Genomic DNA, 25,476 nt, shown 5'->3' on the forward strand with positions numbered 1-25,476 from the left:
TGCTCTGCCTCTTTGGAATTGAGGTCCCTTAATTCCAGTATCCCACGCATTACTTGAGTGTTACAGTCAGTGAGATCTTACTAACAGTCCCTGACTAATTCTGGGAAGCCTTTGCTCGCATGATTAAAGATGGTCAGGATGCAGCAAAATGTTTTGAGGATTAGCTTGGACATTTGTGTTGTGATCCGGCATCATTCCTCACCACAGGAATTTTGGGGCACTTGCAGGGATCCCTTATAAACTTGCAATTTGATAGTTCTAGGATTGTTTGAGAGAATGCCAATCTTTTTGCAGCCTGTTCTTTGAACTTGCTTTGTTTAGCCTGTTAATTCCATCAACAGTATTGTAAATTGAGAGGATACTCTTAGTGTCTCACCTATAGCCAGAGACAAACTTCAGAATATGTACAGCAGCCAACAGCTCTTTTGTGGCTTGAGAGGGCATGGTAGTGGCAAACGCCTTTGACACCACCAGATACATTAGTAATCTTCCTCCTCCTCTTCCGGATAAGGTCCTGTTGCTTTGTTGCCCCTCCCATAATCGTGCACGACTGGTAGAGGGCTGAACTTGTTTTTTTCCTGCCCAGCGTGTTTGCTGTAATCAGACTAGTGGGTGCTGCAATCGTTCAGCAAGGTTACATTAGGGGGCCATACAGAGTCACAGAAGTTAAGAGCAGGTGGGAACTAGTCTTGTTCTTTTCTTGTGTCCAAATGAGATTGGAGGAGAATACACCTATTTTGGATCTTTGACTTATGACAATCTTCCTTCAGGAGGACACGTTCAAAATATTTACCTTGGCCTGTGTTCTTTCTGCCTTTTTTTCTGGGGACTGGATGGTGTCCCTGTCTTGCTGTCCCACAAATGCTTCCTGCAGTTTGTGGTGGGGTCAGAGCACTTCTAGTTATTTGTTGTACTTTTTTGCATCTCCTCTTGTATTTACGATGGCAGCAGTTGTGTCCCATCTTTGAATATCAGGGATACATGTATTCCTGTACCTCAGTCACTAACTGCAGATTGCGGGCTCAACAAAGCCAGTCGTGAGCCACCTAATGCCACACTTCGGTTATCCCTTAGTTTTACGACGACCAACCAAAATCCTACCTGCAGCCCACACAAAGGACTCCTCTATTCTGAGACCTCCTGGGCATGGCTGCTTTCAAAGCCTTTCCACCCAGCAGCGAGTCTGAGCCGTTCATGTTATCCTGATGCTATGTCACTCCTGTGTTCCAGCAAGGACAGTTCTGAGGCCTCATGACCTCGTGCATCATGCACATGCGTCCCTTGCTGTGAAACCTGCTCCTGCAATAGTCTCATCACTATGGCTGCCTTTCAGAGAGCAACCACATTTACGGGGAGTAGCCCCTGACCTCCAGTAGTAACTGCCAGACATCAATCTGACCTGCTACAGACTGGTCTCTGATAGTCTTCTGGGAGAGGTGGAGATCGATAACCTTTGTCCTCCACAGAGCAATGGTACCACATCAACCTTTTTCGGAGCTGGCTAAATCCCATAAAGTTCCAGGCCTTCCAGCCAACCCTCAAAGGGAAGCCGGTTCAAGTTGTAGCTAACAACTTGACCACCATATGGTACAGAAACAAGCAGGGCAGTGTTGTGGGTCATGTATCCTGTGTCGGGAGGCCTTGTTTGACCCAGACAACCAAGGAATCTCTGACCGTAAATCATTTGGCATGCTTGGTAAATGCCAAGGCAAGTCTTCTGTACGCCTTCCCACCTCTGCTTCTCCTGCTTAATTTCTGAAGATCTGATTATAGACCACCACTAATGGTATCTTCGCATGGTGGGTTGTGCCTTTATTGGATCTGAATGCCACCACTGAGAATGTGCGGTGTCTAGAGTATTGGACACTGTAGTTCCAGCAAAGAAATTCCCAAGGATATGCATTCTTTCTCCAGTTGGACATATGCTTCCTGTGTACCTTCCCACCTCTACCTCTCCTACTTCAAGTTCTGAAGATTAGGAAAGACCAGGCTACAATCATCCTTATAGCACCGGATTGGGCCATGCAAGTGTGGGTACACTGATCTGTTGAGCCTGAGCAGTTTTGTTCCTACCCAGCTACCTTCTGTCTCTGCAACAGATCAGGGTCCTGCATCCAGTCTCTCGAACCCACATCTCCATGAACTGATATAGAGCGTCACACCGACTACCAAATTTATTTATTCTTGTTGCAGGGTGAATATTTGGCCTGATGTGGGGACCATCAAGGAAGAGGTGTGGCGCCGCGGCCAGGGCGACTGACGCTGGAATCTGGGGACCACGGTTCGATCCCCGGCTCCGGCGGCAGGTTAGCCCAGCACCATGTGACTCTGGGCAATAGCTCGCTTAATCTTCCCGACGGCCCCCCAGCGCCTAGAGACCCTTACGGGTGATTGTGCGCTTTAAAAAAAAAAAAAATCGTCTGCAGACCAAATGGCCAAATGTTTTGTTCTGTCTCGTGCCTAGCAAGGGTTTGCAGTGGACATTGTTATAGGTTACTGGTTGGGCCTTTCTATATTTGCATGAATGTCCTTCGATATGCAAGTCACTATATATGATGTGTTTTGGAGTATATCACATATGTTCCTCCTGCAGTGACCTTAATTTGGTCCCTGTGTTAATGTGTACTTCCTTAAGGCCCATGCACATTTATTTAGACCAACAGAGAACAGCTAAGGCATTCATTTATCGCAAACTCATCCTTTTCCTAAAGTCAAACTTTTTGGTTCTTTCCCATACAAGGGTTGTATGCAATGCTTCTTGCTACTTGTGGGCTCTCAAAGACCGCCTTCTGGGCAAAAATACAAAACAAATGCTTGATAATTGAAAATGCACTCAAACGTGGAAGTAAATTGGTATTCTGTTTTAGAGCAAACGCCCACTTCAGAAGATCAGCGTTCTTCGTTAAAGTTTTTCATTTTTCTTCCACAGTATTAAGGAGTCAAGACTCCAAATAGGTGATGGCCAATTATTTTATTTTAATGCTACTGCGACACCAGTGCATGTCGTTCTACTAAGGAACTTCTGGGCAGTTTAATTTAAAACAAAACATTTAGTAGGTTAAAATGGTTTCAGCAATCCAGCTTATCACAATAAACTTTGTGTTTCATGTTTAAAGGCATGATGCCATATATAACATCATCAATGATCCCTACTAATATTTTTATATATACCTTTATGTAGGACAGTTGTATTCCAATATATACTCAGTACACAATAGCAATGATATAACTCCTTTGTCCAGCTAGCTAAACACTATTTCTGATCCTTAACTGTCATGTCCCATGATCTCATCTTGTTAAAATTGTATCTACAAATCGAAATAAAAAAGGAGAGCGCTGTAGTTGATAGGCATTTCAGTAGAGTTACCCAAACGTCCTTATATCCGTATCAGGATTCATATAGTAATCAAAAGCAATTTGCCATTGCTCGATGTCCCGTAATCCTCAGCGATCAGTACATATTGCAGTCCTAATGTTTCATATAATGTCTGTTGACAATACTGTGAAATAAAAATGGAAAAACGTAGAAAACAAGGATGCAAATCTTCTGGAATGGACTTTTGCTCTAGTAAATTTAGTTCAAATTTACATGAGTGTTTTTTTTTAGTTACCATGTACAGTTGTTCCCTGCGATTGACCATTAAAATGGTATTTCTCTGTGTAATTGTCTGCTCACTATGTTACCAAGCTACAGGTGCTACCAGTGAAGCCCGTGCTCTGCCCTTTCTTTGGGTAAACTGGTGCTGTGGATTCTTACTTCCTTGTTGCTGAAAGTGGTATTGCCCTTTCCTGTGGAGAAGTCCATCACTCACCCTGCTTTTTCGCTATGCCTCAGCTCTCAGAGGAGGAGAGGCTCACTGACTGAACCTAAAAATAACACTTATATTTTACATCAAACTCTCAAAGGATCCCTGAATGGATGGCCAGACTTTTATTATTGCTAAGAAGGGAAAGGTGAGCCCGGAGTGCGCCTTGTCTATGTGAACCATCCTGTATAACAAAACAAAAGCACTACTGTCTAGCAACAAACTAACCTCCTGGGGGCGTTTGGGCACATTCCACCACAGACAATGCCACCACTCTGGCATTGACGAGATATTTTATGTTGGCTAGGCTGCCACATGGGTGTCCGTACAAACTTTCACCAGGCATTACAGTCTCAACAATCAAGTGCACAGGGAGAACAGTTTTTCCGACTCGGCCTTGCAAGACCTTCCCACTCTTGACAGGTGCTGCTGTATCTGTTCAAAAGATGAGAAATCTGCAGTTAGAAGCATCCATCAGAAGAGCAAGTTACTTTCCTTTCATAACATACTCTCTTCTGGATACTCTAAACTGCAGATTTATTACTACCCTCCCTTCTCATTGTTTTGTAGTGTGGACCTTTAGGATTCTAATATGGTCGGAGCAAGATTTTGCACCATGTTAGTCTTTCAATTTGTTATGGTGGATCCGCATCTGAAGACCTTGAATAGTTCAGAGGTAAACTGCTGTACTCGCGTTAGGGGTTCCTCGACGTCCCTTTTGGATGCAGAGCAAAGTTTCCACAAAGTTCGATGGCACTATCTGCTGGCACATGGGAGATATTGCTTCGAAAAGGTCCTTATCTAGTCTGGTGCCTGAGAAATTCAAAAGGGGAGTAATCTTCGGTTAGCGTATCCACCTGAAAAAGCATTACCAAAGTTGAGTAACTTCTACCTTTGGACAGCTCCTAAGATCATATCAACAAGCTTCCTAGGACTGGTTTCTGGCATTTCATTTTGTACCGCAATGTTCGCCAGAAGTTGGCAGGGTATGCTCAGACGTGAGTCCCTTGCTCACTTTGCCACTGGATTCAAGCAAGCCTGGCTGAAGACGGCTGAAATGCCAGAAACCGATCCTAGGAAGCTTGTTTCCGGTCCAGGGAAGGTATGGCTTGGCAGTTTGGGCTGGACTTTTCCCATGAGGCACAGGGTCAGACTGATTTGTATATGGCCATGTCTGAACTGGGGTGGGAGAGTGGGCTAAAGAACGGTGATGGATTAAACCCAGATCTGTTGACTGGGTGTGAGTGTTTGATTGGTTCAGATGCGCAGTACAAATTGTAGCTGATACCATTCTGTCTATAGAAGAGCTGACTTCTGCTCCCTGACATTGCTTGATCTTTTAGCTACCTTTGGTGGAGTTAAACTTTCCACCCTCACTCACACACACGGTGAAGCTGTTGAGTATGATTCACTAGCAGTGTTCTTTACTAGTTCTATTCAACCTACACTGGTTCGTTCAAATGGGCACCTCCCGTCCCCAGAAGATAACTGTTACCTGCGCTTTGTCCTCTGTCATGTTCTACCTCTGAAAGGAACCATTTGGGACGCAACTCACTGATAACCGCATCAAAATCACCAATACACTGATGAGACCACTCTGATTGAAAGTATTCTTGTCTTCAGACCTCACATGCTTCAAAAGCTCTCTGCACCTACCTGAAGCTCAGTGCCTCAGACACTGTCAGTACCTAGCTGAAGCTCCGTACCCCCAAGACAGACTTATTAATAGTCAAAAACTACAAGCAACAGCAAGTCAAAAAACTGTCTCTCCGTCATGAACGAGGACATATTCCAACTTCAAATTTCACTTAATGTGAAGTCACTAGGATTTGCCCTGAACTTCGACCTAGTGAAGAATATAAAACTGTTGCGCCTAGAAAGAGACTTCAAAACTACAATTCAAGTCTTTGTACTCTGGCACCCAGATGGTGGCACAACTCTTCTTCATTGTTTTCCTTAAGCCACACTGGCTTCTTCTTAAGAGCATGCTACATGCTGCCACACCTTACGGTCTTGAAGAAATATATAATCGCCCCACACTAATAGAACTTTTTTAACCACATACCATCTTCAAAAGCAGCTGCATCAGCTTCAAAGCCTTCACAAACTGCACCGCCGCCTTTCTGGCTGACAATCTCATGGTCTGCGGTGACTTCTGCCACACCAGCAGCCTGGAAATTTACCAGACTGGAGTCAAAGTGCAAAAAAAGGAAAAACATGGCAACAGGCCTTCTCCATATATACACCTGGAATGACATCCCTGCATCCATCTCTACCACCGAAGCCCAGCACCAATTTTTTAAAAACACTACATCACAGAGAAGTAATAACCAACTTCCACTCTCAGAATCCACCTTCCTCCCCAAGTGCTCATTCACGGTTTACTTGCCTTTGACAAATATCGCTCGGCTGGCTTTTGGTTAGGTTTGTGGTATACGAATAATATGTACCTTTATAAATGCTAGAGTTTTCTGTGTATAGGAAATAGTCCTGCTTGAATTCCCAGAACACCTAATCCAGCTTTGTGTCCAGCACTGCATCTGTCATTTTGTTTTCCCTGGCAGAGCTCAAAGTCGATGGGCAGACCTCGAATACTGGTTTTTGTTCTTGGCATGGACTCAAACACAACCCTCTATGCACTCCGGTCTGACAGCACTGTCAATACTGTCCTTTTCTGTACTCCATCAGTGGAGGGTGCTTTGGGGGCTTCTCTATACTTCCTTCATATCAATGCCAACAATTGCAGGGAAACCGTCAAATATTTATTGAAATTATCTGCAGCTCCTAATGCCTCCCTCACTAGCACTGGCATTCCCAGAATTCTAACATTGGGTGCTGGGCGCCAATCTGAAAGAAACATGTAGTGATAGATCCCTTACCTAAGAATTACCTCCAGGCGTCAGACTGGATCTGGAAAGTTTTCGTCAACAGTACCTATGTGCGTCGGTAGGCGTCGTCGTGTGGCTCCGCATGCGTCGTTGGCACCAAGATGATGTCGCTGGAGCTACTTAGCCTACGTGCGCTGACGTCAGTTCTTTATTTTACGGCACCAGCAAGCGCAGATCCGGGAAGAGCTAGTACCCCCAGTCACTTTTTGACTGAGTTTTTTCAAGGCCTTTTGTCTCATTTTCTCAAGTCGATCGACTCCTGGTGTCGTAGGGATGCCCAGTTTTAAGAACTATGAGGACTGTCACTGCATGATGTCGGTGATGGACCCACACCCGTGTGTCTCTACTGTCTGGGGCGCAACCACGACAACAAGTCGTGCCCCGAATGCCGGGCCGTGACGCCAAAGACTTTGCGGGAGCTGTCCCAAAATTTGCTGGAGGTCCAGCAGTTGGCTCAGCGCCGCTCAGGGTCCCGGTCCCGTGGGAGATCGAGGGAACAGTCGCGGAGTCATTACCATCGTTCCTCTGGATCCAAGTCTTCGCACACAGGGTCCGGTAAGTCGAAGCATTCCAAAAAGAAGTCGAAGAAGTGTCGTCGCTCCTCTGCTTTCCCTCAACCGCCGCGCAACGTGTCTGAGGGTGCGGGTGGTGTCACCCCTGCGGCTCCGGCGGAGCCTGCTATGTCGCCACCGGCCTACCCCCCCTTTCAGGGTCTGTTGGCGATGCCTGCCCGGGTGCAAGAGTTTCTTGCTGCCATGGCCTGACTCTTTGGGCCGTCTTGCCCCGTCGGTGTGCCTACGTGCCCGACTGGGTGTGCTGTCCTTCCATCGCCGGTGGCTCTGGCGCCGCAGGACCCCCCGGGATCGGACCCCGGTTGACCTTATAACACTTGCACCAACGTCGACCCCACCAGCCCCGCCCGGTCCTCGGGCCGACGTCAGCCCCAGTTTCAGCCCTGAACCGGACACTGCCGGATGGCGCTGATTCTTACGCCTTTTTCCCCTATGTCCGGCCTCCTTATTTTCAGCCTGTTCCGCAGACTTTGGAGAAAGGGGAGGACTGGGAGGGGTCTGAGGACCCTCTCACACAACAGTGTGATTATGATCCGGACTGGGCAGTGGATTTGGAGTATGCCAGTGGTCTTGACACCTCACCTGACCTTGGCATGCTGTCTCCTCCTACCGTGGCTACGAAGGAGGGATCCAGTTAAGCAGTGGTGTTGCGTAGGGCAGCCGAGGCCCTCCACCTCGAACTCCCTACAGTGGCAGTCAGGACAAACCTCCTGACAGAAATGTTTCAGCCAGCGGCAACCTCTTCGGAGCCCTTGCTGCCCTTTAATGAAGCACTTTCTGACGTTCTTTTGGGAACCTGGTCTAGGCCCAACACAGGGGCTCCTGTGGACAGGAACGTGGCCCGACACCATCGCCCGCCTCCGGGCAACCCCCCCTCTTTCTCTCTCAACACCCCACTCCTCAGAGCTTAGTTGTCCATGCCACTGCATCCCAGAGCGCGTTCCCTTCCGCTTCTCTAGATACAAAATGCAAGAAGCTGGGGCAGCTTAGCAAGAAGCTGTTTTCATCTGCCAGCTTAGGGCTGTGGTCGGTGAACACCGCATGCCTCTTTGGCCGTTATTCCCATTCTGTGTGGGACACGTTTGCACAGGTGTTGCCTAACTCAACGGAGGAGGCCCAGACAGTACTCTCCCAAGCTATTGCTGCTGGGAGAGACGCAGCTAAGTTCACCATCCTTGTGGGCTTGATACCGCAGACTCGCTGGGTAGGGTCATTTCCACGACTGTGGTGCTAAGGAGCCACGCCTGGCTGAGGACAACTGGCTTCTCAGGGAATGTCCAGAACACTCTGATGGACATGCCCTTTGATGTGTGTTGAAGCGCTTTAAGGACTTCCGGGCTACAGCCAAGTCCTTGGGCCTGTCAGCCACTCTGCCTCCTCCACCTTCTGCCTTTCGCTCCTTTGGTGGCCTCGGAAGGGGTGCCCCAACATGTTTGTTCCAGAGCCACAGGCTGGCGCAGCAACAACATCAGCGCGGCCACGGACGTGGAAACTGTTGCAGCGGTTCTTGGGTCCAGCGGGCGGGTCAGTCCACCTCCACCGCCACCCCTGCGGCATCCACTACAAAGTATTCCTAGGCCGGAATTTCAGGCCCATCAAACACCAGTGGGCGGCAGAATTCGCCATCATCTCCCCCACTGGCGCAACATCACCTCAGACCAGTGGGTACTGCAAATTGTCCGAAGGGGCTACTCCCTCCCCTTTGAGACTACCCCTCCAGCCATGCCACCTCAGTACCACCGCATGTCGGGGGACCATCTTGCGCTTCTTCAGCAGGAAGTCACTGCCCTCTTGGCCAGGGGGCCATCGAGCGCATTCCTGGGCCAGAAGTAGGTTGTGGTTGTTATTCCCATTACTTTTTGGTCCCCAAGAAGGACAAGAGCCTGCGTCCTATCTTGGTCCTCAGGAACGTCATTCGCTTCCTCCGGATGGAGAAGTTCAAGATGTTGATGCTATCTCAGGTCTTGTCTGCTCTCGACCCTGGAGACTGGATGGTAGCGTTGGACTTGCAGGACGCATATTTCCACATCCCCTTTCTGCCGGCCCACCGGCTTTACGTGAGGTTCACGGTAGGCCATGAGCACTTTCAGTTAACCGTGCTCCCTTTCGGCCTTACCAGCGCCCCTCCGGTGTTCACGAAAGTGATGGCGGTCGCGGCTCATCTGCACAGATCAGGGTTCCAGTCTTCCCCCTATCTCGACAACTGGCTGTTGAAGGCGGGCTCGCCCCAAGCAGTCGTCTCCCACCTCCAGACTAGGGCCGACCTCCTGCAGTTGCTGGGGTTTTCCATCAACGTGCTGAAGGCGCACCTGATTCCCTCTCAGAAGCTCGTTTATACTTCGGAGCGGGTCTGGATTCGGCGCAGTTTCGGGTTTATCATCCAGAGCAGCGAGTCCAGGATATTCAGGCTATAATTTCAATCTTTCAGCCTCTATCCCGGGTTCCGGTCAGGATTGTAGGAAGGTGGAATCTGACTACATGGTTGCCCCCACTTTTTTTCTGGCGTTTTGATGGTTTTTTACTTAGTTTGGCTGGGATCCTGCTATTCAGGACCCCAGCCTAGCTGCTTCCTCTCTAAATTGATTCCATGTACACAAGTTTGGTTACTGGGATACCCTTATGAGTCCCTAGTATATGGTACCTAGGGCATGGGTACCCCAGAGGCCTACCAGGGGCTGAACCATGTATTTTGCCACCCCTGGGAAGCCTCCACAATGACACCACAGGACTGCTACTGCAACCTGGGTAAGGTTGTGTATGCACCCCTTACTAAGATATAGGTTACCTATATCTACCTTAAATCACTGTACATAGAAACCTATCAGTCACCCCATGACAATCACTGCACATAGAAACTTATGAGTCACCCCTATGGCAGGCCTTATCAATCCTGAAGGCAGGGTGCTTGGTTTTATGTGAGAGGGTGCCCATGCATGAGCAGGGCCCCTCTGCAGCCTTCGGAACCTATTCTTTGGGGCTGTTCTGTGATGCAGCCAGACCATATACTCTTAAGTGCATTATAACCTTGTGCTAAATGCTAACTTTGGAATGGCTGCACAGAAACATGTTGTGTTTGGTGTCAAACACTTTGGAATCCAAACACTCCCCCCGCCCCCCTTCCTCCCAGGTCAGTCCTGGCAGCGGGGGTAGAATTCCACCCTTCTACAGGGAGAGACATGTCCACACCGATGTACCCGTTAACAGTTTAAAAGAGCCCTGGCATCGCAAAATGGATTCGGCAGCCACACACACACACAAGTCTGGCCTCCTGCTGCTGGACAAAACTCCGGCAGGGGAGGCCTGGACAATGGGTTTCCTGTCACAGGGAGGTGTAACCACCTCCCAGACAGGCTTTAGTGTATTGGGGCTGGGTGGGTGCACTCTGAGAGTGCTTTGAAGTCAGCACTGGGGGCACATTTGTTGTCCCTGTGCATAAACCAGTTCAAACCGGTTGCAGGGGCTACCAGCCCCTGCTCTGGCGTGAAAATGGACAAAGGAAATGGGTGTAGCCACTCCTCTTTCCAAACCCTCCCATAGGTGGGTCCCCGGAGTACGTCCATCCCCTTCCTTGGGTATAAGAAAGGAACCCCTGGCTACAGAACTTTAGATTACACCTGGACGAAACTCCGCTACAGATATCCTGGAACTTAGACGATCTACACGACTAGATGACTGAAGAATCTCCCTTGGAGTAAAGGAGTTACTCCCCTGCTTGGCAGGCACCAAAGAATCATCTGACCGGTCTGCATCTACGAAGTTCCTGCCGGACACAGAAGACTTTGCAGCCCAGGGGGTGGATTTCCAGACTTCTCAGAGGCCGATCCAAGTCCCCAGCAAAGCTGAGACAGCAGCCCTCGTGAGTGACGTGGAACCGGAACTCCTGGACACCGTGCACATTTGCAAGTGCATCAGCTTCTCGACCTCCTTTGAGGCTGTGCATTGGGTTACTTGTAGCCCAGACCCCGAGCATCTTTTGCACTGAAGATTGTGGGCCTACACTCCACGAGTGTTCCCTGAGCACGCTCTTTGCCTTTCAGCTCGCGGTACCACCGCGATCCCTGGTCTGTAGACTGGTGGGTCCCTGAGAAGGCAACTTTGACTTTCTGTGGGATTTTCTGGTTGCTACAGACGTGCCCTGACTCTCCACCACTTGGTGAGGTGGAGAGTCAGGGCACTGTTACTTGTAGCCCAGACCCGAGCATCTTTTGCACCAAAGATTGTGGGCCTACATTCCACGAGTGTTCCCTGAGCCCGCTCTTTGCATTTCAGCTCGAGGTACCTCCGCGATCCCTGGTCTGTCGACTGGGAGGTCCCTGAGAAGGCAACTCTGACTTTCCGTGGGTCTACCTGGTTGCTCCAGACGTTCCCTGACTGTCCACCACTTGGTGAGTCCCTCGGACCTTGCTGGTCCGCACCAAAGCATTTCTTCACTTTCTGCGTGGGTTGCTGTTGCCACGGCTTGTTGGGTCCAATCCGGTCACCGATGCCGCAGCACTCGACATCCGTCGTGGGACAGCTCAAATCCAGCTCCTGGTCCTCGTGACTGCAGAGTCGAGCTTCACCTCTTCAACCTGAAATCACCCGACATCGGTGGGCATTCGACTAACGTGCCCCTGGTCACTGACACGTAACCCAGACTCTGTCCCCTCTGCTTTCAGGTTCTTCTCATCTTCGATCCAGGCTTGGATCACACCGGACACTTTCCACTTTGACGGCAGCAGCACTTTGTAGCAGAATGCCATTGAAAACGACAACGATTCCTGACACCTATGCACCCGGCTTCCTTGGGTGAGATAACTCAAGTACTCCGGTGCTCCCATGGGTGTTGGCGCTAGAACCCCTTAAGTCTAAAGGGGTTTGCTCAAAGTCCTCTCCTAAGTGTCCTACATCTTTAAATTTCCAGCCACTACTTTCCCCATAGAAGTTACTGGTGATTTGCGGCTGTCTTCTCACACTGCACGCGCCCCCCGTGGGTCCTCTGTGTCAATACCTTGGGTGGTTCCTTGTGGGACCAGCGATTCTACAGGCTATAGGCCTTGTCTACTCAAGTCATGGTTTTTATACCACTTTCTTAATCTATGGTTTGGTACACCCCTAGGGCTCAACATTTATTGTGCTAATTTACAGCCTCTAGCCTCTTAAAGAGACTAGTAGGGTGTGTTTAGAATAAATACATATATTTTATTTATATACCTGTTGTGGTTCTCCTTTCATTTGGTCATTCAAGAGATTATAGACTGGTAAAACAAAATGCTTTACATTCCTTCAAGACTTAGCCTGAAGGCTGCTCTCCATAGCTACCACTAGGATAGCTTTCATTAAAGGTTGTCTTTAACCTATCACCTCTAAGGGGCTGTTTGGACTGGTACCAGGTGCCCACTATAACTAGTGGACAGCATATGCCAGGCCAACTTCTCACAAGGATGACCCTCCAGCTACTGTGCCTGATGGCCTTTTGCATCCTGTTAGTGGATCTTACCAGATGGCATATGCGGGCTCCAGTGGGACCTGAAGTTCCAGTGGGCACAGCATCAGGGCAACCTGTCCAATCACGTCCAAATCTCGGAGGGCACTGCACGACAATTGCAGTGGTGGCTCACGAATCGCAATTGGTTCAATGGCAGATTCCTCTCCCTTCCCCAACTTGAACACACAGTTGTGACGGACGCGTCCCTTCTGGGATGGGGCAGCCACATGGGAGAGGTGGAGATCAGAGGCCTCTGGTCTCTGGCAGAGTCCCGGCTCCATATCAACCTTCTGGAGCTCCGGGCGATCCGACTTGGACTGAAGGCATTCCTTCCCTCTGTCGGGATAGTAGTGCAGGTGTTCACAGACAACACCACCGCCATGTGGTACTGCAACAAACAGGCCGGGGTGGGGTCGTAGACCCTATGTCAGGAGGCTCTGCGCCTCTGGACATGGCTGGAACATCAGGGCATTTCCCTGGTGGTTCAACACCTGGCAGCTTCTCTGAACGTCAGGGCGGACGGACTCAGACGTCTGTGCATTATGGATCCCGAATGGCTTTTCAACTCGGACGTGGCGCAAGGTCTCTTTCAGCAGTCGGGAGAGCCTTGGTTAGATCTATTCGCCACCGAAGAGATCGCGCAATGTCATCAGTTCTGTGCGTTGGAATTTCCAAGGCGGCGTACGCTCGACGCCGCTTTTCATCGCGAGTGGAGTTGCGATCTATTATACACCTTTCCGCCTATACCACTTCTACCCAGAGTGCTGAAGAAGATTAAGCGCGACCGGGCCAAAGTCATTCTTGTGGCTCAGGACTGGGCTCGAAGAGTATGGTATCCCGAGCTACTCAGCATGGCGATCGATCCCCCGCTCCGACTGCCTCTTCGGGAGGATCTTCTGTTGCAGCAGAAGGTTGAGTTTCCTCCACCCGAACCTGTCCAGCCTCCACCTCCTTTTGTGAAGATTGAGCGGCGGAAGTTGACGTCTTTTGACCTGCCTCCCGAAGTTTGTGATGTTATCTTGGCAGCCAGGCGTCCCTCCACTAAAACAGTATATGCCTGCACTTGGAATACATTTGTGGCATGGTGCACAGCAAAGGCTGTGTATTCCCTTTCTGTCCCTCTTTCAGAGGTCCTTCTATTTCTCCTTTCTTTGGCCCAGCAGGGCTCTGCTCTGGGCACTGTCGAGGGCTATCTCTCGGTCATTTCAGCCTTTTTACGGCTTCCAGATCAGCCTTCCCTTTTCAAGGCCCTGTTGTAAATAGATTCTTGAAAGGCATTACTCATCTTTTCCTTCCTGTTCCTTTCATAATGCCTCAGTGGGACTTGTTTGATTCTGACCTATCTGATGTGTGCTCCCTTTGAGCAACTTCACAACTGCCCTCTTCGTCTTCTCACTTTAAAGACTGCTTTCATGGTAGCCATCACCTCTGCCAGAAGAGTGAGTGAGCTTGAGGCTCTTTCTTCTCAACCTCCTTTTCTCTCTGTCCTTCCAGACAAAGTTGTTCTGAGGACTCGTCCATCTTTTCTGCCAAAGGTTGTCACTATCTTTCACATTGGGCAGACCATCACTTTGCCCACCTTCTTTCCGCCTCCGCATCACTCAAGAGGAAGGAATCTATCACTACTAATGTTTCTTACAGATATATGGTTACCGAAGGTAAGTAACTTGTGCTTTACGAGCACCTCGACCTTTACATTAGAAAGTATTGCTGTGTGGCTGCACAATTCTGGAAATCTGAGAACTTCATATTAGATGGGCTGCTAAAGTTTTCCATTTTATAATTTTAAAATCTGAGCCCTCTTTGGAATGCAATAGTTGCTATGTTCTGTTCATCAGATAACGACTGTCTGATCTCCATTCACTTTATTATGTGGACCTCCTCTGGTTGTTGGATAGAAGAGTCTTAAAAAGATGTCTTGCTCCATACATTCTACCTGGATCCCTGCTTCGGAAAGCTCCTGCGTGTACGGCAAACAAGTCTTTGAGTGGTGTGGCTCACTGGTTAGAGGCGGCAGACCTGTAAGCAGAGAACGGCCCGGGACCAGGGTTCAATTCCCGACGCGGCAGGATCTTGGACCAGGGTCAACGGACTCGATAATTCTCGCCTCAGTGCCTACTCTAAACCAGGGAACACACTCGGCAACTCTGGGCATTAAGCTTGCCTCATCTCTACAACTGCCCCCCACAGACGCCGGGGATGCCTGGTTTCACCCTGGAGATACCCTGAAAGGGACCATCTCACAGGGAAAACCAGGACGGGTTCCCCAGCGGTCTACAGCGCCAGGACACTCGGGTAGAGTAACAGTGCGCTTTACAAGAATACCACATTTACATTTAAATCCCGATTGTCATTTAATTATTTTTTTTGTTTGCTGTCAGTTTGTCCAGTGAAGGTATTGAGGACTGCTGCTCAGTGTGTGCTAGTCATACATTATCCCTAGGGAGACTCCAGCTTCATAGCCTATCGCCTGACTTGCCCACTTGTACTCAACAGCGCTTTTTTATGAGCACCATCAGGCAGCACTTGGAAACGGGTATATTGCATGAGTTTCATCTTTAGCCAAAGTTTTCAGACTCGGGCAATGCACACCTTGCATGTCAAGATGGGTTTTGTGTGCCTCTCACCACGGGGGAAAGATCTTCAGAATTTTTCTGCAGAGCCAACAACTGAAAATGGATTTGATGTATGCTATGCTAAAAGAACAATTGAACATTCGGGGTGACAAATGCAAAAACAACAATTGATATATGCAATGTCTGTTATCATGCCCCCAAAACCACTTCCCACTCACAAGCTTTTAAAGCTAATTTATGAAAGCTTATTTTAACTTGTGTTCTTTTTACATTATGAGGGTGCCCTCAGAATGTCATCCGTGTCTGGGCAATTTAGCATTCAAACCGTATTATACAAATTTGAATCTGAGACACACTAATGTTGATATTCCCTCTCAAAACCTTCATCTAAAGGACCTATCCACACAAGACAATGGAGCATATTGCTCTCTCCGCTACAAAGAGGACAAAGTCTTGATCACGGGTGCCCAACATTCCCAATCCAGTCCAGTCCAATCCAATCCAGTCCAATCCAGTCCAATCCAGTCCAATGCTCTGTGCACGCATGTAAACTCTGCATGCTTGTAACCACCAACCACAAGATACTCTTCAGCCCTTCCACATTGGAAGACTTCTACATGTACCCCTACAAAATATACTCCAGTGTTCAGATTAATTGGTCTCTGCTTGCTAACACAGCGACAAGACACTTTTCATACTACCTCACATTAACTCATCTCTCCTGAATGCTTCATAGAACTATTGACATCCCGACCACCAAAATCTCTCGTATGCTGCTCATCCTCTCATATCATGCACTCACCCTCAGGCCCTTTCAGTGAAACCTCGTTACACCAAGGACAAATCTGTGATTCCATTTATAAAACGGACACAGATGTGTAGATTCAATATCTTCCTTGACTTTGGCTACTGGTTGCACTTTAGTGGAGATCCAAATACATTATCTTGAAATGAAGAATCTGCTGTAAACCCTTATCTGAAATACACATTTCAAAGGCCAAGATGCACTAGGAACAATCACAGAAGTGTTAGCCCACCCGCTCCTAATGCAGTATTTCACAGTAGACACTAATATTCTAGTTCTCTCCAAGAATTGTTTTACGGATTCCTTGCAACTTCATTGACCACTTTTGAAATGAAGGATACAATATTCTATTGTCTGATAAATTCCTTAAGAAAAAGTGGTGGTGTTCTTACAACCATCAGTGGAGATAAGTTATCATGTAAAATGATCAGGACTCAACCCTTCCCTTCTGAGGGTCTTCTATATACTTTAAAAACAGCCCATTAAAATGCTCACCATTTACCACTCTCCGAGTAGGAAACATCTGACAGACTACTGTTTTCTCTTAGTAATATGTTCATAGTAAACTTTACCCTGTAATGATCCAATCCTTAAGTTAAGGTATCATATCACCTTTCTATATGATCGCATCCTTCTTCAACACTGCTTGTTGCTTACTCATGATAAAAATTCCATACTTGATGCTGTCGTATAGAGACATGGGAAGATCGGATCCTCAGAACCTCTCCCAGTGCTTTGGCCTAATTATTTTTACTCCCCTTCCACACCTGTAAGATCTCTCCTACCCCTAAAGCATCTCCAGTGAGATTAAAACCACTGACTAAGCTATTTTACTAATTTCACTTGTTTGATTACCTCTCTGGTAGTGATGCAACACAAAACTGCGGATCCTACAGGGTTACAACCACAACCCAGCCCTCTGTGTAGATGAAGATGCACCTCCTTGCACAAAATTTAAATAATCTAAGAAAACTGATTATTAATAAAACTTTCTAGATAAAAGCTGGAGGAAAATTTTGAAGACTATGAAAGAATCTAGACGAAAGCTCCTTCAGCAAAATCCTTTGTCGACGTATCTTTTCTATGCAAAAGGTTAATTTTCTAATAAAAGGCTTGATTGCAAAAATGCTCTTAAATGTAATAAAGGGCAACACTACTGAACGCACCAAAATCCAGGTCAATGAATAAAGATGTGAGGAATTTGCCAAATACTTGTTTCTCAAACTTACGGTCATTTGAAATAAAATTGGCTTTCCCATCTCTGAACACTCCTAATTATGTGTGACAAATAATACATTCGCCCAAATGCAGTTATTGCACACCCTTTAGCAAGCAGAACATTTATACATTCTTGGCTTAAACTAGATCCTCCTATACTCATGCAACCAATCCCTTCACCTCTTGTAAAGACTTACATGGATACCCATCTCTCTCGCTGCTCATTATAAATGACTCCTCTGAACAATGCTAGATTCTGGATTTATTTTCTGAACATTTGCTATGTTAGACTGTTGGAAAACCTTTTTAGTTAACACTTTAGCATGTGCCTAGTGAAAGGCCCTTTCACCAAAAAAACTTGTTGTGATCCAAAGCTCAATTGGTAAGTCCGACCACTGCAAAGTAACTGTAGAAAAAAATCAAGCTACCCAATTGTAATGGAGTACACACCATGAACACCAGTTTCAACAGTTTTTTTTTAATTTTTAAGATGCTGTTTATTGATTGATCGAGTTGTTATGATCAAATGCTGTTTCCTTGCCTCCTGTTACAAAAATATGGAGTAATTTCACCTATTCTTATAGTAGTGTTAGGACTGTTAGAAGAAACAGGAGTAATAGTGGGTGACTATTTCAGGTTTGAAAGAAAATCGATTAAATATAAGGAGTTCCGCAGACCTCTAAAACTAATAGACTTGTGTGTAAAACAAACAAAAAAACCTTACACCTATGCGATTATTGGACTTCTCTCTGAACCAGAAATACCTTTTAAAAAAAAAAAAAAATTAAAAAAATTAGAAGCCATACAAAATTCCTGAAAGTTTTGTAGTGCGGGATATTCACTTACTCTGGATTCGCTTTATCTCCAGGCGTGCTTACTGGTGTCTTTCCAGCTTTGAGGATTTGGATCTGAATAACGCATTTGGTACCACTATTAATGTGTTTTATAGCTGGCATTATTCAAGAGTGGAAATCTGAATGCGCCATATTCGGAAGGTTATAAACAAGTTGCTTAGAACTGGCTAAGTTTAACCCCTCCAAAACACCTCAATGTCCAAAATGTCACTCTCCTACTGTCGACTTTGCCCATATGACATGGACATGCCCATGTATCGCTAGATATTGGACCACAATATTCCAGGTGATATCAGATATAATTTCCACCCCATTCTCCCCAACTCCTAAACTTGCCCTACTTGGAATTGTGACATGCAAACAGAGATATATATTTCTCGCTTCAACCCCTCACCTCGCGACCCAAGGATATTTGGCAGTCATACCATCTCTATCTGAACCCAATATCACATACTTCCCATGCCATATCCCCAGCACCCACAACTGACTTGACACCCGTTAATATCACGCTTCCAACACAATGACACCCCCCATAAAAATTCCACCCCAACACCTATCGCACCCCTAACGCATCTGCACAACCACCCACTTTATAATACACCCCCCTCACCCCCCACACAAGTAGTCTTGTCCCCATAGGTTACAAAACTAGGCACTCTAGGAACACTAATCCCCCCCTCCTTCACCACAACGTCCTTCAGATGTCTCTTCCTCCTCTTTTTTTATAGTGAAGCTCCAAATGCTTAATGTATGCTTTGTCTTCCCAGTCAAGACTGTCTAAATTTCAGAAAGGACTTCTAACAATGGTACCATTCTGGGTTATGGACTTATTCCAGGACCTGCATCGGAAATCCTTCACATCTACCACCAGCTCCCCTCTAAGCATTGACTCTCTACCTTTCTAATACATTTCCCTTGGAAGACACTGTTTCAGGGCCCGCATCCCTCCCGCACTGTCTAATTTCTTTCTTTTGTTATTTCATTTTATGTATCAAATGATAAATCAATAATAAAAAAACAAGTGGCTTCACTTTAGCTATGTGAGGTACCTTTGAAAAAAATTCACAGAATTCATGTTTTTATTGAAAACAATGTCATGGGGCTAAGTGTGTACAGAACTGGTTAGCTACCAACGGAAAGCCTGATTAGAATTAAAAACAGACATGTTTTCAATGATTTTTCTAAATGATAGATATTTCTCTTGTAAGCAATGGCCACTCCCCAAGAGATTCCAGGTTTGAGTGGCATGTCGAGTCCTGGGCACTCTTTGATGTTGCTGAAGATGCAGTCAGTACCTACCCTTAAACTCCCGCTCATAATGTCACAACAGGCAGCTGGTTGGGGGATAAACTGGATGTGGGAGCGGGCTGCAATTCACGTGCTGGTAAAATATTCACCCTGAAGTCAGTCAAACTATAGTCATTTTCCTGGACCCTCCTAAGACACCCTCACCTGTGTGTCTGGGGTGTAAGTTAAGTGATGACTAATAACTAGTCTTGTTGCCCTTCTGTGTGGTCAAAATGCAGTATTAATTTACCTACTCTTGACCTTCCTCTACCTCCACTACCATCTGCCTTTCTAAAAGTTGGCACTGGCTCTGCACTGATTATCCCCGGTCTGCAAATATGTGCCTCCTTGGAATTACTTGCTCCAGTGCTGGCTTGAAACCTTTGAGACCGCAGGTTAGCTGTGGTCACATGTAAACCAGTTTGCACTCTGAGTGACAAACGCGTTGCTTGGGGAAATTCCGTTCTAACTTTTCTTAGTGTATCATGTGTTGCTGTGTAAAATGTGTTCCATTTTATGTTGTGGTTTTGGTACAGAGATTGGATTAACTTGTAAGTCTTAAAGGAATGACATTGTGGTTGTAAAAAGAAAGGTGCCGCTGTGGTCAGCTTTTTTCTGTTTGTCATTGTAGGTCATCGTGATGAAAAGGTCGCTGGGTGTTGGCTATGCTGCTGTGGACAATCCGATCTTTTACAAGCCCAACACCGCCATGTTGTTAGGAGACGCCAAGAAGACCTGCGATGCGCTGCAGGCCAAAGTGCGAGAGTCCTTGCTTGGCTAAAAGCTGCTGTTTGCACAAGCCATTCCACCGTGGCCAGTATTCACAACAGAGAAGATGCAACTTCATTCTTGAAGACATTTTACAAAAGAACATGTGAAGGGAAAAAGTAGATATCAACTAAAGCAAGGAGGGCAGAGACTGACAAACAAAATATGGAATTGCTATAGTCTTCCTTAGTTTGAAAGATAACGTCCACCGTCTTAGGGATAAATAATCATGGTTAATATGTTGCTGTTGAAAAGATCAGGTAGTTTTACCGAAGCAGTGAACTGTACAGTTATAAATATGTAGAATATCAGGGTATTGCGGTTTGCTAGAACCACCTCTGCGAAGATTTGTGTCATAGAAATGTTGAGGCGTTTCAAGTGCCCAAGCTCCTTAAGGCGCATAAACACTTTCTAACTGTTAACTCGAGTCCTTTACACCCCCATACCAGCAATAAAGCATTTCATCTTTCCATCCCTTTCATTTCAAGATTTATTTATAATTCTGTACTGATCCTAGAAAGAAACACTCTGGTTGTCCACATATTTGTAATATCTGCAGAACAAATGTTTGTATGTAAACGTTTTTTAAATAGGGGTTTTCATAGTTTGGCTTTAAGACCATATTACAAATACCAGACTTTCAATATAGCGCATCTAAAAGCAATCGAATGTAGACAGGTGCTGTAAAGACTACACCCCCTCCCTACTTCACCCCCCACCCCGACGAATTAAAACTGTTTACTGTCTATGTACGTCTTAGGTACCATCCAGTCAGTTTGCAGCGAAAATAGCTGTTTTATTTTTAAAATGCTACAGTAAATGAGTTACTGTGGAAGTCAAATATGTGACTAATACAATCAATTTATAATATCCCAGTGGCATAGCTGTTTCTGGTAATTGAGGCCAAGTACAAATGGCTGGACGTATTGTGCTAGGAAGCATTAGCATCTGGCAAAGAAACCTACTTTCTACTGTGAAGCACTGCAGGGAACATTAATCCATCTTGACTTTATTTATGAAACGATTGTATCACTGAGGACTGGGACCTGTTCTAGATCATAGCATTAAAGAGGTACATTGGAGTTCATTTGTTTTCTTCAGTGTTTCCTTATGTATGAATCCCACATTATGTAACTTACGTAGACATACACCACAAAACGGCACTAATTGTGGGATGTGCCGACTCTAACCACTGTTCGGAGGAAGGAGAGATTCAAGTCACGCTTCATAATTATTCTGAGAACTTAAATATAAATATTGTGCATCGTTCTCATGATATTGAAACACTTGGGTGCTATATTTTACAAGAATTTGAATGTCCCAAGTTTTGCTAAGTCGAGGGTCTAGTTTTTCCATCATACCTCTCCCAGAAAGAGTGTAACATGAATATAATAGACGAACAATGTCCAGTTTACATAGTTTCATATTTTTATTGAATAGTGCTTAGATATTAATGGCTGCTTTATGCTGGCTCTTTACAATTCTAGTAACCATTTTCCTAAAACTGACACAATTCGTAAACAGTCCCTTTGTCTTTTTGAATACATGCACTTTGTTGTGGATTGAAATGGTACAGTGCCAGTGTTAATATTATAACTGTGTTTTATCATGAAACATGCTGGAGAGATCTAATAAAGAACTTAAAACCTCTGATTACTTTTTTCTCTTTTAATATATTCAATCAGCCAACTACTCTAAAGGGAATACAGTGCTCGAGGCCTGTATGGCTGTAGATACACATGCTTTGCATACTCCTGCCATCTTGTGTTTAAGCCAGATGAGTGCAAGTTTTTCTTTGAAGAAGTCTTTCTAGTCACACATTTGAGTGACTCCTCCTCTTGGTGAATATGCGCATGGACATAGACTCCTTTGTTAGAGTTGTTTCTTTCCGCCATCGGGTTCGGACATGTGTGCCTGTGCTCCGAGTCAAGACTGTTATGGATCTCTCTTCAGTTCCTAATACACTCTGACCCGCGCTGGTATTGTTTTCGATCGCGCTTTACCACTCTGTGTATCGAGGTACAATCACTCAAGTTGATGTGCTTCCACTGCGACCCCTTCAGGGCCTTCGAAATCAATCTCAATCAGGTCCTCTACAGAATGCTCCAAATACCTACGGACTGACTTCTCATCAGATCTGGAACCTGAGTTTTTCACCGGAACACAAGGAGGTGGAGGCGGATTGTGAGGCTTGTCATAGTTTCCGCAAAAAAAAGACCGTCTGGCACACCGGCTCGAGATGCAGCAGAGGAGCACCTATGAAACTCCCGTCCTCTTCGGGCGTGAATAAGTCGGTGAACAAGAACACCACCCCGAACCTTCTGTAGCAGGAGAGGCGTTCTTTGTTGAGGGCTGTTCCGATCACAAACTCTACTTAAAGATCACAGATGTCACACCAAAGGCTCAAGCAGTGAGTACTGTACCCCAAGTTGAACAAGAGCCCTTTGAACCACTACTGCCATATGGCCATGGTCGACACCGAGCGGCTGATTCAGATGCCCCACTCTCAGACTCGCACTGAATCACCAGTCAAAGCCTTCACCGCTGACCAGCCTGGCACCTACTCTCCCATTGGTACCGAGCTGACGGTCCACATCCACCACTTCGACGCTGAGTGGAACTTCGGCACCATAACAAAAACAGCTTGGATCTGAAACCTTCCAGGCCGGTTCTGAAAAAGCCTACTAAAAATCCAATGTAGCCTATTCTCCATAGATTACAGGAGCAATTGAACACTTGACAAAGGCAGATTCAGTCTGAAACTGGGCGCATCCTCACAAAGCCTCCAGCACCAATACCAAAAAGACAGCCCGTTTTTTTAACGGGCACATGATGCACCCACTCCTCTGAAAAGGAAGAAAATGGACAAAGCTAGTAGTCTTGTGCCACTTTCAGCCCCCAATTCACCATTTACACCACAGTCTGTTGAAGATCCCCATGCCATCTCACTTCAGCGATCCCCTGAAGATGATACAGGTGGACGCTATGCAGCGAATGACACTTTTTGAACACCACCACAAGGTGATCCTGGAATGCCTACTATATTGATCCTCCAGGCGACACTGATCCAGACTTACACCCCACACGTCCATCGCCTCCTGATGATTTCACTACATATCAGAAGTTAATAGGTAGGGCTGCTACTCTCCTTGTGCAGCTGTATAAAGAACCCCTAAAAGAGGATTTCCTTTTCGAGACTGCACATAGGGCACTCAATACTATGTTTAAGGGCATGTTACGCCACACAGAGACATTTTCAAAGACTCTATTTGGGCTAGAATAACACCCAGAGATGATACGATTATCTAAATCCTCTCCATCAGATCCCATTTATATTTGAGCACAGGTACCACCAGACTCGCAAATGATCACCACCGCTTGTAAGAGAACAAATTTACAAGCTAGCAGTGACGCACCTCCAACCTTCAAGGAGAACAAGCACATAGACGCAGCGGGAAAAAGGGTGGTGGCCTAATTTGCAAACCATTGGCATATCGCCAACTCAATGGGTTTGCCTGCCAGATAAGATCGTGCTCACTGGGATGAATTGGAGGAGCTCCTCCAACAGCTCCCAGAGGAGCACAGAAAGCCGAACAAGAACTTGTTGCAGAAGACTAACTTATATCTGACACCTCCATACGTTCGCCCTAGACTCTGCTGACATCATAGCAAGAGGGATTAACACCAGCATTGTGCTCTGCTGTCATGCATGGCTGCGTATTTCAGGCTTCAAGCCAGAGGTACAACAAAACCTAAATATACCCTTTGATAAGGAATATCTCTTTGGGCTACAAGTTGACGAGGCCCTGGAGATAATTTAAAAAGACACTGAAATGACGAAATACAGAGCAGCCCTTGAAACACCAACACCTTGGGCCTCCTTTTGCCACTCCGTCTATCGTGGGCGTTCCAAAACCACAACTTGGGAAGCCTCCACCTCCCACCGGCGTAGTCAAAATTGGTATTCCTCCTCCAGAGTTTACCATAGAGCCTCCTACAGGGGCAACAAAGCCAAGAGTAGAGGCAAAGATGTTTCCCCATGCGGTTGAACACCCACCACTAAGATTTGTGATAGCAAAAAAACCTTGCCAATTCGAAGTCCTACCCTTTGGGGTCACTACTGCACCTTGAGTGTTCCCCAAGTGTCTAGCAGTAGTAGCAGCACAGCTGCGCAGCCCAAACATCCATGTATTCTCTTATCTGGACGACTGGCTCATCAAAGCCATTAGTCATTATCTATGCCAACAACTCACAAGCTACCATAGAACTACTTCATCAGTTAGGCTTCAGCGTCAATATAACCAAATCTCAACAAATCCAGTCATATCTGGGTGCAATCATGAACACATAACTAGGATTAGCTTATCGCAATACCACAAGAATTCAAAGTTTGCAGACATTCATGTCCTGTTTTCAAATCAATCAATAGCTCACAGTAAGGACCGTCATTTGGCTCCTAGGAATGATGGCTTCCTGCATTGCCATAGTAACCTACTCTCGCCTTCACATGCAGGGTTTGGTGGTTTAGTGGACTAATGCATCCACTGCAGTGGCCTATGTTCGACCTCATGGTCACAGGTTCAAATTCCGGCGGGTCCACTCAGCCGTTCATCCTTTCTGAGGTTAATAGAATTGGTACCATTGAGTCGGGTAACAATAAACATCTGTTATTCAGTGCCAAGATGCCCCTTTGGGGGTGAACGTGCGATTTACAAATACATATGTTACGTTATGTGCCCTTTACAGGGATGCCTAGTGTAACGGTGGTCTCCGTCACAGGGTTAGTTAGTAGATTTAGTGTTGAGAAACAGCTGCCCTTCTCACTCTGCAGTGGTGGAACACTAAGTTGTTAAAGGGATAGCCATTTCTGGACCCTGTTTCCCACATTACTCTGACAAGGGTTGCATCCCTCACAGGCTGGGGTGCACACTTACAGGACCTCACAGTTAGGGCCTTTGGGATTCCAAGCACCACACTGCACATCAACTAGCTAGAACTTCAAGGTGTTCACCTGCATTAAAATCACTCCTACCTCACCTGATCGGCAAGGTTTTCCTAGTCTAGACGGACAATACAACCACCATGTATTATCTAAAAAAACAGGGAGGTATCTTCTCTTCCCTAGCTCTCACATGTATCTGAGACCATTTGGCGATGGGCCCTACATCAGTTGGTGGAACACCTTCTGGAACAAACAACTAATTTTCCAACCTCCTCAGCAGGATGCAGCAATAA

General features: G+C 46.4%; 1 protein-coding gene across 1 annotated transcript in view; it reads left to right on the forward strand.

Annotated features, from left to right (window-relative positions):
- NNT (nicotinamide nucleotide transhydrogenase) overlaps nt 1-21,894 on the forward strand; it is a 480,843-nt gene extending 458,949 nt beyond the window's left edge. Inside the window, exon 22 of the mRNA XM_078675042.1 lies at nt 20,105-21,894. Within this exon, the coding sequence (XP_078531168.1) occupies nt 20,105-20,254 (150 nt within the window). The 3' untranslated portion in view covers nt 20,255-21,894. The remainder of the gene's footprint in view (nt 1-20,104) is intronic.
- The last annotated feature ends 3,582 nt before the right edge of the window (nt 21,895-25,476 follow it).

The sequence above is a fragment of the Lissotriton helveticus genome, chromosome 2_1 (genome assembly GCF_964261635.1).
Source record: "Lissotriton helveticus chromosome 2_1, aLisHel1.1, whole genome shotgun sequence".
Classification (NCBI taxonomy): Eukaryota; Metazoa; Chordata; class Amphibia; order Caudata; family Salamandridae; genus Lissotriton; species Lissotriton helveticus.